Consider the following 17,194-nt stretch of genomic DNA (forward strand, 5'->3'; position numbering starts at 1 on the left):
TTTTCCCACTACTAGTGTCTTTAGTGTTGAAGCTGTGTGTTTAGAGATCAGGAGCCTGGGAACTTCAGGGCCTCCGTGGAGCCAGAGTAATGGGTAGGAAACCAGTGCCTCCCAGGTGAGTCCCACAAGCCACCCATGGCCCATGAAGTAACACAATGCCAGGGAAGACCAGCAGCTTAATGCTTTTTAACTACAGAGTCAGCTGTAGACACTGCTCACTGAGAAGTGGTCCCCAGGTGGCCAGCTACCCTCAGCACTGTGGGGAATCAGTAAGAGTTCTGTTTACTGACCACATCTTCTTTGACACTGTTTTGTCTACTCAGTCCCAGGACTTGCCATTGGTTCTCACGGCGGATTAGGATCCGACTATCTGCACAGCTTTCTTAAGAACCATGGAAACTCTTCCACCGGGCAATTGTTTTCCTGTAATAGATGTTTCCCAGGTGGTAGGTTAAAAGAAAAGCGATGTGTGCAGCCTCTCATTTGATGCTTTCTTACCAGGACAGAATGGTGTTGCTCATCGTGGGGAATCTGGTGAACTGGTCCTTGTAAGTAGTCTTAGGAAGACAAGTCTTCTCTCTTCGTTGATGTCTAGAAAACTGTGGTTTCGCTTTCCTTGGCTGTCATTTTTATAAAGAAATATGAAACTAAGGTGAGTGTAAGACTGTGCTTGTCCCAGAGACTTGAAAGAAAGGTACTTTTTCCTTCTGCAAAGAAAGCACTACGAAGCCTTGTGTGCTGACAGTGGCCTCTCTTCAGGCATTGAGTTGAGTTTAATGCACTGATGCACTGAATTCATTTGCTCAACAAGACCAACATCAAATTTGTTTTCTGCATGGATAGACTACGCAGATAGTTAGACGACAGAGACTAAGTGAGTAGATGTAAAAATGAAGCATAGTTTTAAATTCTTGTAGAACTCTCCATAAATGCTACCCCGCAGACATTTCCCTTTCTTACTGTGTGTGTGGGGGGGGGTGCTGGGGGAGGGTGTACAAGTCTCTTTCCTATTTCTGTCTTTCCCTGTAGGTCTCAATTTTTCTACCACACCAATATCCTCCTCCTTCTTCTTTCCCTTCATTATCACCTTGGCCTTTTGTCTTCAAATGCCTTCAAAATAGAACAGTATAATAGACACATATTTTCTATCTATATTTTATACAACATGTTCTCAACTTTAAAATGTGAATAAGTGAGAGATTTTATTCATCCCTCCAAAAAAATCAGTAAATTTAATTGCTTTCATTTGTGGTTCTTAGCTGATGGTGCTAGAAAATTCAGCAACCTTTGATAGAAAGATGACTCCCTACCCCTGCCCCCTTTTAAGACATGAAAGGAATGGAAGAAGAGGCATTCCTCTTCAGGGGAAGCCAGAATCTGGTCATGACAATTCAAAACTTATTTGGGGTAATGCTTCTGGAAAAATCTGCCCATAATGTTGTCACCCAGGGATTACCTCCAGGTAAGGTCTACACCTGTGAAGGTGTAGAGAAGGTCTACACCTCCTTTACATAGAGATACGTTGAGGTGGGTGATTCTTGAAGCTTGGTGCTCTTCCTGACCACTCTTTGGGGGCAGACTGCACAGTCCTGATGACTGCAAGAAAGGGTGCTAGGTGCTGTTAGGAGGAAAGGGACCAACTGCTTGATAATGAGTAACTGATATGTCCCCAGTACTGACAATCACCTGGCTTGTCCCTGCCTCTCTGTAACCAAAACCAAACACATAATCTGCTCACAAGACAAGGTGAATGGCCTCTCTTTTCTTACACAGGAACTCTTTGGGCATCAAGGCCTGCAGGGATGAATGAGGTGTGATGACTCACCAACACTAGGATAGCCTGGTAGGGGGTTACTGTGCTCTTTGTTCCTCCATCCTCAGTTTCTTGTGGACATTACAGGACATGGTGTCCTGTAAGTCATGGTAGGACTTAATATGAATGTTATTTTAAAAGTAATCACTCTTATATGGTCATGGAGGATGGTGTGTGTGTGTGTGTACATAGAAAGAGAGAGATGTATGTACATATATATGTAAGTCCACAGACACACACAGAATGAGAGAGAGATAAACCAAATGAGAGAGAGGCAAATGCTGATAATGGGTGAATCTGAGTAAAAAGTATACAAGAGTTTTTGGTATATTGAAGAATTCAAATTCCGGGAAGAGGAAATTTCCTATATTATATAGAACAGAGTTGGTTGGAATACAAAGTGAACCAAAAGAGAGTCCATTAAGAAGAGCTTTACACTTCAAATACTTCAGAATAAGCTTTGAGATAGGAGGACCCTTTCTGCAGAAAACTTAATTAACCTTATTAGGAGACATAAAGGAAAACTTAATTGAACGAAGAGAGATGTCACGCCCTAGGTGAGAAGATCAGCTGTTGTAAAGATATTATTGCTCAAGTGCATGCATAAATTTCAACTTAGAATTAAGTTAATAGGATTTTATTCTGAAATTATTTGCCTACTTAGCGTAAAATTTCCGAAGGTCTCCACAAAAGATTAACAGAACAAAGGGCAGAGGAGTATAGTGACTAGTCCAGTTTTATCCAACAGAACTTCCTGGAGTGATATAAATGTTCTACATGGCATTGTCCCATACCCATTGACAGTGGTAGCTGTCAGCCAAATACGGTTACTGAACACCTGAAATGTGGCTGGTGTGACTGAGGCACTGAATTTTCTATTTTATTTAATTGTCATTAATTTATTTTTTTTATTTTTTTTTAAAGATTTTATTTATTTATTTGAGAGAGAGAGACAGTGAGAGAGAGCACGAGCGAGGAGAAGGTCAGAGAGCGAAGCAGACTCCCCATGGAGCTGGAAGCCTGATGCGGGACTCGATCCCGGGACTCCAGGATCACGCCCTGAGCCGAAGGCAGTCGTCCAACCAACTGAGCCACCCAGGCGTCCCTAATTGTCATTAATTTAAATGTAAATGGCCACATGTAGCCACCATACTGGGTAGTGCAAGCTAGCCTAATCAGATAATTTGACATATTCTAAAATAATAACACAGTGACCCAAAATTAGAAATTAGCAACAAATTAGTGAAGCAGCGTGGAGAGGATAGAAATCCAACTATGTTTGTGTACATGTCTATATTTATAAAGACAAGCTTTTCAAAACAAGGACATCGGAAGGGTCTTATAATAACGAGTTTTAGTGTAACTGAATAGAAATGTGGAACATGCTAAAGGCTCATGCTAAACCCCAGCCAAAATAAACTTCAGTACTGGTTTAAAAGCCATAGGCAGGGCGCCTGGGTGGCTCAGTGGGTTAAAGCCTCTGCCTTCCGCTCAGGTCATGATCCCAGGGTCCTGGGATCGAGCCCTGCATCAAGCTCTCTGCTCAGCGGGGAGTGTGCTTCCTCTCTCTCTCTTCGCCTACCTCTCCCCTACTTGTGATCTCTCTCTGTCAAATAAATAAAATCTTTAAAAAATAAAAATAAAAACTCTAGGCAGCGAGCAAGAATTTGATAATGTGTGTCAAGGCAATTTTTGAGATAATTCTACTTCCAGTAATCTAGTCTAATGAATTAATCTTAAATGCAAAAAAAAAGAAAGAAAGAAAAAGAAGAAGAAGAAAGAAAAGCGCGCTGTTGAAGAGATTCAGTTAGTTGTTGGGGTGTTCTTTAGAATAATGAAAAGCTGCAGGACGCCTAGGCCCTCAAGATGGTTGTGGTACCTCCACTTATGGGACTCTTACAATCATCAAAAATGCCAGGTCTGAAAGAGGTGTCATAATTTATGGAGGTTCAAGGTTTTTTTTAAATCACCCTCCTCCCCAAAATACAAGCGGGGAGTGAAGAAGCCAAGACAGTTAGGCAACCGCCCTGATGCCTACAAAGTCATTCTCCTTACCACCCAGCGCGCTCTTTGGACTGGTCTATCGGCCCAGGGACTTCGCTTCCTACATACTGGGGATCTTCATCTGTAACCTGCTGCTCTACCTGGCCTTTTACATCATCATGAAGGTAAGAGTGGGCGCTGGGGGTCCGCCCCCACCCCGGCAGCCCTGGGGCACGCACACGCAGGACCCCAGCATGGCAGCATCTGCTTCCCACCCACAGCTTCGAAGCTCCGAGAAGCTCCTTCCGATCCCGCTCTTCTGCATCGTGGCCACAGCTTTGATGTGGGCCGCCTCGCTGTACTTTTTCTTCCAGAATCTCAGCAGCTGGGAGGTAAGAGGGTGGTTTTCTTGGCCAGGGAAACGTTCTCCCTCCGTCTCGCCTCGGGCCTTCCTACCTCCCTCTCTTCATGCGCTTGTGGTGGTTTGTCTTTGAAACGGAAGCTTTTTCTGAGAGAGATCGTGTTTCCCATCCACGCCTAAATGGCATGTGGTCCTCACGGTCAGGACCGCGCGGCACGTGGCCCTCGAGACGCGGCAGAACTGATCTTCATTACATGTCGTGGGACGATCCCACCCCCACCCCCCCCCACTGTCATGTTGAATGCGTGTAAAAACCTTGTTGCGTGCGTGTTCTTCTCCTAACCCGCATCCATAAACAGATCCTCAGCTGCTGGGCTTTGTAAACCCGTGGCGCAGAGAGGAAAGCAGAGGTCTGGGAACCCAGGATGGTACCCAGTAACAGAGAGGAGGCCTCCACTCTCCACCCCCACAATCGACTTTAGAACATTTCCATCACCCCAGAAAGCCAGCCTGGGCCCATTAGTTGCCTCTCTCCCCATTTCTCCCTCACGCCTTAGCCATAGGCAACCACTAATCAATCTCTCTCTCTCTCTCTCTCTCTCTCTCTCTCGCTCTGCCTGTTCTGGATGCTTCTTACCCATTTATCATGCAGCATGTGCCTTTGAGTCTGGCGCGGGCACTCATCCATGGGGTCGCATGTGTCCGTGGCCATCTCTTTATCGCTGAATAACACTCCCTTGTGTGGAGACAGCGCTCCTCCTCTCTCATCAGTCACCGGACATTTGGATTGTTCCCATTCTTTGGCTCTTGCAGATGCAGCCGTGGTGAATATGGTGTCCGCGTGTTTGTGTGGACTCATGTGTTTTTGGAAGCTTGCTTTTGGAGCCAGGCATCCAGTAGTGTCTCCGTAGCTTTCTGGACGTTCGGCCCTCTAAAGATTTGAACTGTGGGAAGGCTCACCCACATCCTGTCTCACCTTCCTCCAGGGCACCCCAGCTGAATCCCGGGAGAAGAACCGAGAGTGTATCCTGCTGGATTTCTTTGATGACCATGACGTCTGGCACTTCCTCTCTGCCACTGCTCTGTTCTTCTCATTCTTGGTGAGTTGATAAATACTTTTTTAGAAGAAATATACTTTTTTTAAAAGATTTTGCTCATTTATTTGGGAGAAAGAGAGTGAGCGAGAGAGAAATGGGGGAGGGGGAGAGGCAGAGGAAGAGAGAGAAGCAGACCCCCTGCTGACTGGATGCCAGGATCCTGAGATCATGACCTGAGCAGAAGGCAGACATTTAACTGACTGAGCCACCCAGGCGCCCCTAAAAATACCTTTTTGTTAATTTCTTTTTTCTTCACATCCCATACGGTTTTTTTTTTCCCCCTCTTCCTTACCCTTTGCTGAATAACAAATAACTTCTCTGGTACTTCCCTTTCCAGTTCCTCATTGTAATTCAGTATACAGATGATTTTTTTTTTCTTCTTCAGTTAGAGCTTTATTTTTCTTTTCCTTTTACTCCCCAATATTTTAAGACAGAGTGACAAAATGATTTTTCATAAATGCCCCTGGTCCGAGTGAATTTGTTGTTAGAACTCACATGGCTATATATATGGGACGCCTCTGTTGGTTGAGCAGCTGCCTTTGGCTCAGGTCATGATCCCAGCATCCTGGGATCAAGTCCGGCATTGGGCTCCTTGCTCGGCAGGGAGCCTGCTTCTCCCTCTGCCTCTGCCTGCCATTCTGTCTAACTGTGCTCTCGCTCACTCGCTCTCTCTGACAAATAAATAAAATTAAAAAAAGAAAAAAGAAAGAACTCCCATGACATGAATCGCCCCAAGAATCACTTTGGCATTCACTCGCATTCGGGTGACATTAGATAATTCTTCCCTGTGCTGCCCTCACACTCCTCCTCCTCTTCCAGTCTCACTGAATATCTTACAGATAGTTTACAAATTCCTAGCGTACTCAGGAGAGCAGCCCAGGCCTCTGCTGCTTCTCACCAGTCTCCCCAGACCTCTCCTGTAATCCCTCCATTCTTTGCGGCCCAAAACACCTTTCCAGAAGCTGTGCGTATACTAACAACCTTGGATGATCACTCCTGGCATCGATTCATCCTCATTTAGAGATTTTTCCAAATTGAAACTCCGCAGTGCCTGGACACAGATTCAGCCGGCAAAACAACGCGGCGAAGGAGACCTGTGCCCCCGGCACTCCCCGGGGTGCGCGCGCTGCTGCCGCACTGTCTCGAGAGTGGAGCGGGGCTGCCTCCTGGTGGTTATCTGAGGAAGTTCAACAATCCGCATAAACCTCGTTCGTCGTGACTTTTATTTCTGATGAACACATTCATTAGAGAAAAAGAGATAAACAAAAGTGGGGTGAAAGTTTCCACGTGAAGAAGTGATGGCAGAGGGAACTAAAAATGGAGGAGGGGTGTGCATTTCTTATATAGCAATACTCTATATGCAATAAGACTTCTTTCCTCTAGATCATAAGCCAAATGTCCCTAAGTGATAACTTCCCTGGCCACCCTATTAGCACTTTTTTACCTTTCCTCACCCCATAGTTCTTGTGTCCCCTCCATAGTCTAATTTCCATTACTGTTTTTATTGCATATTATTACCCAGTACACCATACTTAGCTCACCTCATTAGCATGCTATACTGTACTCAGGTATTTGCTTCACGTCTCAAGCTGTCTCTCAAATGTAAGCTCCAGAAGGGCTGGGAGTTTTGTCCCTTGTGTTCCAAACTAGATCTCTGGCATTTAGAATAGCACATCATAGACCTCCAATAAACATTTGAATTAATACATGAATTATGTAATCCTAATAATCACCTGTAGAGAGCGCTGCATTGCAGAAAGCTGTAGAGTACACAAAGGCAAGTAAGGGGTAAGGGCATTGCTCCAGCCAGCCTGTGTGGGTAGGTGCTTACCCTGGCTGTGACTGTGCGTCCCCATCATCCCTCTAACCCTCTCGTTCCAGGTTCTGTTAACCTTGGATGATGACCTAGATGTGGTCCGGAGAGACCAGATCCCTGTCTTCTGAGCTTCCAGCTTTAAGAGAGGGAGAGGGAGCAGTCGATCTTGGTGCTGTTTCATGAAAATACAGGGACTGCAGCAAGTCACCACTGCCAAATGCTCCACTCCCCCTCTGTCAAGTCAGTTCTGTGCGCATTCCCCCAGGAAGGTGAGGGGCTGGAGGGAGACTCAAGCCTTCAAGCAGGGCAGCAGAGGAGAAGCCATGGGTATGGCCAGAGGCAAGCCCTGAAGAGTCAAGGGACCCCCATCCCCTGTCGTGTACAGCCCTGACGTGAACAAAAGCTGCATCCAAGTCAACTCATTGTCTTGGGACCCCTCCCACCCTCGCGAGATTTACCAGCTATGGGGAGCGACCCTGCCCTCTTCATCCAGCTGCCTCCAAGCCCAGAGAGGCCAGCAGCTTGGGTCTCCTGCTCAGACTTGAGGTGACCCCCTCTGCACCTCCACATCTGTTGCTCTACACATCCCAGAGCACCAGCTTGCTCCTCCGAAGTCCAGGGACGACGGAGAATCCTCAGAGTCCGGTGGAGGGCTGAACCCAACCCCCTACCCAACTGGGATCGTTCTTTTAGTAGGACCAGTTAATCACCTCCTTGGAAGGAATGCTGTATATGTCCCCCAGGCTCCTGACCCCATTAGAAGGGCTCTGGATTGAGCTTTGTCACACAGTTGTCCTCACAGGTGACTGTCTCTGGGCCCAAGTCTTGGGTGCTTACCTACTTCTGTATCTTCATCTCATTGCTGTGTGTTGATCCCACAACTCAGGCTCTTCTCTCTCGGGAAGGCTCTGTTACCCCATCAGCTCCAAGGCAGAAGGGGAAACAGGAAAAACTCTTCTAGCAGCAGGAACGAGAGGATTGACAGATAGGCCGAGAGACTGGTGACATCGGCATCAAGGAAACAGACCTCACCCTAAGGACGTGGGCTCCTGGGGCAAATGCAGCAAAGACGAAATTGCTTTCTCGTGCCTCCAATTCAGACAGCTAAATTCTGGGCCCACCTCACCTGTGGGGAATAAATCATTGCTCTAACCAGGGGCACTGCACTGGGGGTCCTCCACCACCAACTAAACTCCCTGTCACTTTCTGCAGATCAGGGGCTCCAGGTTTTCTCCCCAGAGTTCTCTAGAAATAATTCTTGGGGTGAACTCGTTTTACTCATCCTCCCTGAGTTGCAAAGAGCAAGCCGATTGAGGACTGCCTTTTGTTTGCACCTGATTTTCATTCTCTCCCAGCAAGATGTGACAGAGCTCAGCCACCTACTTCTCTCACACCGTCCGGCAATTCTGCCCCTGACGAGTCCCATCTGGACCAAGCACCCTCATTACCTGGAGTAAGATGTAATCAGAAAATAGACATACAAATGTGTACCCCATATATATTTGCCTGTGAAACTGAAGTCACCTATACCCCCTGCTTTCTTGATCATTCATTAGAGAAATGGATTAGGTGTCCTTTAAAAAAAAAATTATTCTGTCTCTAAAATATTTGCATAATGGCCAAAAATCACATTTTGGAAGTTTGAAAAGTTTAACGATGCAAAGATGCTTTTGATGGAACTTTCTGTGATTTGCTTTTCCTAAAATAGCCCCAAATTCATATTTGGTTTCTGCTTTTCTTTATTCCTTAAAAACTGTTGGCTTCCAGAGGCCATATGAAGACCACTTATTTAATGGTGGTGTTAGTCTAACATCTGAAACAAATCTCAAATCTGTTTAACTATGGTGTATTTGACCTAATTCTTTTATTTTAATGGATGGTTTAAAAAAAAAAAAAAGATGCACTAAGAAAATGTGGACGTAGTCTGTTCAAGTGGCCCGGTGGCCCAAAGTGAATAAATTGTGAGATGCATTCCCCGTGCAGTTGCTTGTTTGGGGAATGTGCCAGGTGGGGCTGCCGTGTGCTTGACTGTGTTCCCATCGTGTCTGTATTGTGCTGTGAACTCACACACTGTGGTTAGTTCTTTTCTCTGCAGCAGGACTAAAAACCCAGACCAAGCCTGCCCTTAGAGTCCTCAATTCCTCACACACTTGCTAATTCTTTCTACAATGGCAACATTGTAGCCGAAGGACATGAGAAGGTCATCCGACAGCATCCGTGGGGTTGATAGGAATGGGCAGGGGGAGCGGGGCGGTGGGGGGCAATTGGAGCTTTTCACGGCCAAACAGCCCTGTCCATAGCTTGCGCCTGTGCCCATGGATGTTGCTTTTTAAAAGAGAAGTGAAGGTAACTCTGAAAGCCAAGATCAGCCGGAGGTAACCGGAGAAAACAGTCACTGTGAAGAGGCTTTTGGCAGAGCAGGCACAGAAGTAATCAGAGGAGGTCAGCGGGATCAGGACAGACATGTGGCAGCCAGAGGAGCAAAGCTGTGCACAGAAAAAAAAAAAAAAAAAAAGGACCTCTTCACACCTCTGACGAATGCTGGAGAGGCAAGTCCACCTGTTGACATTGCGTGGTTGAGGGATTAGCCCGGTTTTATTTTAGCAGCGGGAGAAGCCGGTGGAAAACCAGAGTCTATCTGGGGAAGGGACTTTCGGTGACTGAAGGAGCTCACCCAACCAGCTCCCCAGGGAAGAGAAAGTGGCAGCTGCTTCCTTGAGAGTTCTGACTAGCCACCAGAATGTTCTGTGGGGTCACCAAATGCATGGGTCAGCAAGTCTGACAACCTTCAAATAGTTCTCCTTCCGGGAGATAGTGTCTCTTTGTAAAGCTTGGGAGAAAGGGAGAAACAAAGATAAACATTATTCATGGAAAGAACAGTGGAGTCTGAGGAAGATTCTGGAGCCTGATTTTAGACCAAATATGTTCACATGCTCACTTTGTGACCTGGGGCAAGTCGCTGGAACTCTCTGATCCTCTCCTATCAAGCCCGCTACGTGAGGGAGACAGAAGTGGAGAGGTGCAGAGCCCCGAGGGCAGTGCAGGGACAGAGGAGGGCGTCACCTACCCCAGTAAACCCCACAGGGGGCAGTCTCTCCACCAGGATGGCCTCTCTCTCCTCTAGGTGCTGTTCACTGAAACCTGCTGTTCCGTTTCCTGTCCTCAGTTCCAGGAGGCCCTGAAGGCGGTCTGGGGGCCTCTTTGCCTTCAGAGATACTGTCCAGATTTATCAAATCTCCCAGCCCCGGGGCCCCCTTGCCCTTTACTGCTGCACGTCCCTGTCTCTGGCCCTTAATGCTCTTACTCCAACTCCAATGAAAAATCACTCCCAAAGCTAGGCCAAGTGGAAAATCCAGCTCTGTGGGTCACACCTCATTACCTCCATCTCTGCCCTGGGAATCTCAAAGAAAACCTGGATTTGCTCCTTTTTCAAGTAGCTGTTCCTACTGTCATTCAGGGAAAGCCCTGTGCAAACGTTCCCCTCACCCTCCCTGCCCCCTCAACAAATGCTCTGGAGGGAAAGCCTGGAGGGTCATCCTGCATGAAGAGGGGCTTTGGCCTTTGGGAAAGAGAACTGGCCCCAGAAAAAAGCAGGAGAAGCTCATCCAGGTTTTGAAATGACTAATATCGCTGGTGAAACTAAGGAAAAGCATTGTAAGTAAAGATGCGATCTGCCCTGCCTGAAGAAATGTAAAAAGCCTTGGTTAGCGTGATTCTGCCCAGTTTGTGACAGGTTTCTTTGTGGTGGTTGTCAACGCTCTTTGGTGGAGACAGGATATATTGTGTGACTAGGTTTCATTATCCCCTCAATATTATCCCCTCACTATTGCCAGTGAGGTAAACCTTGGTCCTTAAACACGTGAATTCAAATAAACTTCGTGGAACTCACAGATCAGCCTTCCCCATGAGTTTCCATCAGGGCCGTAGTAATAGTTTTGCTTGGACGGGATCCTCTGCGAGAAGAGACCCCTACCCTATGAGCTCCAAGGGCAGATTTTGTACAGTTTTCCCTCAAGTGTGGTCTTGCTGTTCTTACTGATGCACAAGGAAGACTAGTGGTTACCATTGTTCACATAGAAATTCCCCTTGTTCTTTCCAACCTCAGGGAAATGGACTCTACCTTCTTCCTAAATATCCCTAGAATAGATTTTATCATCTTCTCTAAATTTCAAATTTTTAAAAATTGTATCATTTTCCTTAAACTTCAAATTGTAAAAAATTTGTTTGGCTCTGTCCTATGTCCTTTTCATCACCTGAAAGTTTCTGTCATCTCAGATTTACACATTTCGCTAGAGATGAAAATAATTAACCACCATATTTTATACATAGAATATCCTTGAAGTCTCATCGCCTCTCAGTCAGGAGCTAAACAAAGTCTAGGTGTTTTATCTCTTGTTCGGCATTATAGTTCTGATTTAGAAAATAAGAGATTCAAACAGTGAAAGATTTTCAAGTCTGGGCAAGAAAAGTCTGACACCAACCCCACTATGGTTTGCTCCTGGGGCCCTCCTCCGCCCTATCTCCCCACCTTCTTTATGAATTAGGACTCTAAATTTTTAAGTGACTATCAAGTTATCCAAAATAATTCAAAAGCTCTCTATAACATCGTCATCACAGAAAAAAGTTGATTTGCATTTTATGATCTTTATTATATAAAGATCATATGATTTGCATTTTATGATCTTTATTATATAAAGATCATATGATTTGCATTTTATGATCTTTATTATATAAAGATCATTATATATATATATATAAAGATCATAATATATATTCATGATCTATATTTTTATGTTGCCTATCTGAGCTTTTCATAAGGCTCAGTATCCAGTCTTAGGCAGGCCCCTCTGGGGAAGAGGACAAATTCAGACCTGAGGCTCACTTTGCTTATCTTTCAACATAGGACACCTAATAAAATAACCTACTTGTCAGAGGATCCATTTCTCTTTTAACCTCTCCTTCCTCACCTTTTCTCTGTCCACTTACATAGAGTCTGAAATACTGCTTTGGCTAAGAGTCAATTAGAAGTACACAGGCCAGACTCTGTTTGGAGGTGGACGCAGCAATCGACAAACACACAATCTCTTCCGTCATAGGATCCAGGGTCCAAAAGGGACATGAAGCACATCCTCACAATCTGTCAGTTAAGTGGGCCAAGCTCTCCAACAATTGAGTTGCCTTCTGAGAATCTTATCATTAGATCCAAACCCGAAAAAAAGTCCAAATAAGTACCAGCGATTTTTATCCCCAGATGTGAAGTTCTAAACTTCACATGTACAATGTGCCTCTCTCCTGCTTGAACTGACCACCTCCAGTTTTTCATAAGGAAAATGAAAGTCCTGATTTCGATCTTAGTGAATAACAGAGATCCAGAGAGAGAGTTGGAGTGGGGATCCTCTCAACCCATTCTCGAGGAAGCAAAAACTGCTCCAACTCCCTAATTCTGAGGTACTGCAATGACCCATCCCTCACTGCTTTAGGACAAGCAGGAGATTGAGCTTTTCCACTTGCCCTTTTAGCGGAGCCTTGCTGTTGGAAACCACTGCCTTCCCACCTCTAATGCTAGAATCTTTGAGTCTGCAGAACTGATCATTAGAACAGATCATTTGGCATCAGGTATTGTGTCAAGGGTTTTATGTACATTACCGTCTTTAATCCTGAACCCCACCTCCCTGTAAAGTAGGCAGTGTTATTACATTTGCCATCTGGAGAAACTGACACTCCAGTCACTTTGACTAGATGAAGCAAATGGTGCCAAAACCTGGGTTCTCTGAAATGAGTAGCTTGGGTCCAGAGACCAGAGAAAGGTAAGACAGACTGTGTTGTAAGGAAAGCTCTACTCTCATGTATGCTTGTATCTATACGTGTAAACCATGTAGCCTAGAATTGTGTAACTATTGAACACCTTAACAAAAAGAGAAGGTTTCAGCAAAATTCAGAAGAAGCGTGTCTGTTATATAAACCTGAATAACAGTGAAACCTTCCATGCTTTAGGAAAGTCAACGGATAAAACCACGGGTTTGGATCACTGTGGCTCGATTAAACTGGAACAGCTGGATTCATGGGAGGGCTGTTGCTTCAGCCTCTGAGCTTGTAACATTAAAAACCAAAGTCCATTTTATAAATTCAAAGATTGTACTTGGCAAAGGGCTACAGGCCCAAAGATCCATTTTTAATTAAAATACATGTTTTTCATAAGGTGTCAGGTCTCCACTGGAAGCCTACTGGGTCAGAAACAAAATTAACAATGGAGACAAAGCACAGGCATGCAGTCGGTTTCTGTTTCCTAAAAAACATTTACAGACTGAAAAAATCGCCATGTCAGAAAGTCCTCCAAAAAAAAAAGAAAGTCCTCCAAATCTGCCTCTCGGACTGATCAATGCTGGTCTGGTAGATCAGGCAGATTTCACCATTCCTGTCAACAGCTGAACCATCTTCCGACGTGGGGACAGGGCCCAGCTCTCCCTTTCTAGAAGGGAGTGGTTTCATCTCTCCAAACAGAGGCAGAGGAAGGAGGCTGTGTTGAACTGGAGAATCAGTCTTCTCCACTGGAAATAAGTGATAGTAGTGGTAAATGTTTTTAAATGTGTCCTGAAATAAGAGCAAAAATAACATGACTTGGTTTGCGACACTGATATACTAACCAGTGTTCTTCTCCTATCTTAAGCTTTTGTGTGTGTGTATATAATATACACACACACACACATAATTTTATTTAATGTGAATTTGCACATTTGCCACTCAGCAGCATTTAAAAAAATGGGATTTAACCTAATCGAATCATGGGTTCCCAGAAAACCTCCCTGAAGCGGCAAGTTCTCCACCATCACAATTTGGATTCAGCCTCTTTCCAAACCACAGATCTGAATATGATTAAGACAATGTACAAAAACAAAACCCGACCTGCTCAGCCCAAACTTAGTTAAAGGCTGGGTTTTCATTATCTTCCCTAAAATCTGGGACTTACTGGATCGTGGGAACACGGGTGGCACATTGATACCAGTAAGCCAACCTACCACACTTCTCAACTTATGTAGGCGGTAAATGAGCATTTGGGCCTTAATTTCTCACAGAAAGAAGAGGTCAAAGGGGCCGTTGACATTGACCAACACACTGTAGTCTAGTATTCCCTGCATTTCAGTGTCCTGAGTAGGGAAGATAGAAGCGAGGAAGGTCCTGGAAAATAACTGACCTCTTTACATTCAAATATTCCTTTGCAACTGTGTGAAAGCTTTCAAATATCAAACCTCTTTCATCCCTCACATGAACCATGTGAGGTAGGATAGATAATGTTCCAACTAATAAACTAAGACCTCTTGCCCAAAGTCTCGCAGCCTGGTAACAGGAGCCAGATACAAAATAATGCCATTGCCTCTTCTTTGTCTAAAGAACGACAGTAAAATAGCTTTTAGATTTTCCTGATTCAAGAAATTGACTGAGAGAAAACCAACACCAGTTCAGATTTCCGTAGACAGTTTTTTCTTAACTTTTTATTGAGGCACATGTAAACTATTATCACGTGATGCACGTAAACTATATTATGTAACACACGTATGTGCACACGTGCGCATGCATATGCACTAATATATCCAGCATCCCCCCTGAGATTCAAAAGGTTTCCCACATCCTTGTGCCTGATCCAAGTCAAATCCCTGCCCCAGAGATAACCACTGTTCTGGCTTTTCTCCGTATAGAGAAATGTTGCCTGTTCTTGAACTTCATATACGTGGAGTTCTGCAGTATATGCTCCTTCTCATCTGGCTCCTGTCATTCAATGTGTCTGCGAGATTCATCCGTGTAAAATAGAGGAGGCTGTGACATTTGTGACAACATAAATGGACGTAGAGGGCATTATGCTAAGTGAAATAGGTCAAACAGAGAAAGACAAATATATTATTTCATTCACATGTGGAATCTAAAACAAAGCAAACAAAAGCAGAATCAGCTAACTACAGGAAACAAACAGATGGTTACAGAGAGGAGGCGGGGGGGGGGGCAAATGGCGGAAGGGGAGTGAGAGATACAGGCTTCCAGTTATGGAATGAATAAACCGTGAAGACAAAAGGGAAAACACAGGGAATATAGTCAGTGGTATTGTAATAACATTGTATGGTGACAGATGGTAGCTACACCTGTAGCCAGTATAACATAATATAAAAAGAAGTTGAATCATTATGTTGTACCCCTGAAACTAATGTAACATCATGTGTCAACTATACTCAAATAAAAAGAAATTTTTTTAAAGAATGCAATGACTATTAGCACAGTAGTGGTGCCACTGCCTTGATTTGTGCTAAAGTCCCAACAGTTTCACACACCGTCACTTCTGCAACAACAGTGCGAATACCAATGTAGTTATGGTATGTCACGCCTTAGCACTATCATAAAAATGACTATGAGGGGCGCCTGGGTGGCTCAGTCATTAAGCGTCTGCTTTCAGTGCAGGTCATGATCCCAGGGTCCTGGGATTGAGCCCTGAGTTGGGCTCCCTGCTCGGCAGGAAGCCTGCTTCTACCTCTCACTCCCCCTACTTCTGTTCCCTCTCTTGCCGTGTCTCTCTCTCTCTCTCTCGTCAAATAGATGGAAACTTAAAACAAAAAAAAGAAGAAAAGAAAATCTTTAAAAACAATAATAATAACATTGACCTCACAGATTCCCTAAGCTCAGAGAGCCCCAGGGTCCTGGGGCCTATGTTTTAAGAATCACTACCCCGGAAGTTGTAGTGTTCTACCTTTTACATTTAGGTCTGTGACCCAACTTGAATCAATTTTTGCATATAGTGTGAAATAGAGATGTCCAGGATTTTTCCCCCCTCCATACGGATATCCAATTGCTACAGCCCTATTTACTGAAAATACCTCCTTTTACTCACTGAAATCCAACTGGCACCTTTGTGATCAATCAAGTGACTATACCATGTAATCTATTCCTGAGATTTCTGTTCCTTCCCATTGGTCTATTTTTTCCTTGTGCCAATATCATACTGTTTTAAGTGTTGGAGCTTAGTAAGTTTAATGAGATATAATTGACCTATTACATGAGTTTCAGTTGTACAACAAACTGATTTGATATTTGTATCTTTTATTCTGCCAGCAACGTTGTATAGTTTTGGTCAGTAACTTTATTTGTTGGTAACACACTGATCAGCAACATCAAAAAAATGTTGACTATATTGGTAAATAATGATCATCTTTGTCTTGTTCCTAACTTCAGGGGGAAGTCACTAAGTATAATATAAGCTGTAGTTCTGTGTTTGGTATTTTGTTTGGGTTGTAGATACAATTCGTCACTTAGAATGTTCCCTTCTCTTCCTATTTTGTTTAGCGTTTTTACCATGAGTGGATGCTGAATTTTATCAACGGTTTGAGTGTACATGGTTTTTTTTTCTCCTTTATTCTGAGACAATGAGTGCATAAATTGATTTCAAAATGTTAACCCTACAGGGCGCCTGGGTGGCTCAGTGGGTTAAAGCCTCTGCCTTCCCCTCAGGTCATGATCCCAGGATCCTGGGATCAAGCCCCGCATTGGCCTCTTAGCTGGGCAGGGAGACTGCTTCCTCCTCTCTCTCTGCCTGCCTCTCTGCCTACTTGTGATCTCTATCTGTCAAATAAAATAAGTAAAGTCTTTAAAAATATATACATATATGTATATATATAATAAATAAATAAAATGTTAACCCTACATTCCTGAAATAAACCCTGTTAGGTCATAATTCATAATTCTTTCCTTGTATCACTAGATGCAATTTGCTGACATCTTTTTTAGAATTTTCACATCTATGTTCATAAGAATACTAACCTATACTTTTCTTTATCCTAATGTTGTGACAGGTTTGGTATCAAGGTTATTTACGTTAACTTCCTAAAACAAGTTTGGAAGTGATCCCTCTAACTCTATTTCATGAGTTTGGGTAAATCAGTGTTACTTCTTCCTTTAACATTTAGAAGAATTTTTCACTAAAATTATTTGAGCTTTTGAGTTATCTTTGTGGCAAGATATTTATTTATTTTTTTGGAAAGACCTTTAAAAGAACAGCTTGATTGAGATATGAGAATAAATGATCCCTAACCTCCTCATTTTACCCATTTTAATATTAGAATGTAGTTTATTCGTTCATAAAACCA

General features: G+C 44.0%; 1 protein-coding gene across 4 annotated transcripts in view; it reads left to right on the plus strand.

Annotated features, from left to right (window-relative positions):
- SIDT1 (SID1 transmembrane family member 1) overlaps nt 1-9,041 on the plus strand; it is a 97,718-nt gene extending 88,677 nt beyond the window's left edge. For 3 of the 4 annotated variants that reach the window (XM_044251401.1, XM_044251402.1, XM_044251404.1), the window contains 5 exons: nt 502-548; nt 3,876-3,981; nt 4,078-4,188; nt 5,144-5,257; nt 7,136-9,041. In XM_044251401.1, the coding sequence (XP_044107336.1) occupies nt 502-548; nt 3,876-3,981; nt 4,078-4,188; nt 5,144-5,257; nt 7,136-7,198 (441 nt within the window). In that variant the 3' untranslated portion in view covers nt 7,199-9,041. The remainder of the gene's footprint in view (nt 1-501; nt 549-3,875; nt 3,982-4,077; nt 4,189-5,143; nt 5,258-7,135) is intronic. The other variant, XM_044251405.1, reaches the window with a different exon arrangement.
- The last annotated feature ends 8,153 nt before the right edge of the window (nt 9,042-17,194 follow it).

The sequence above is a fragment of the Neovison vison genome, chromosome 6 (assembly GCF_020171115.1).
Source record: "Neovison vison isolate M4711 chromosome 6, ASM_NN_V1, whole genome shotgun sequence".
Taxonomy (NCBI): Eukaryota; Metazoa; Chordata; class Mammalia; order Carnivora; family Mustelidae; genus Neogale; species Neogale vison.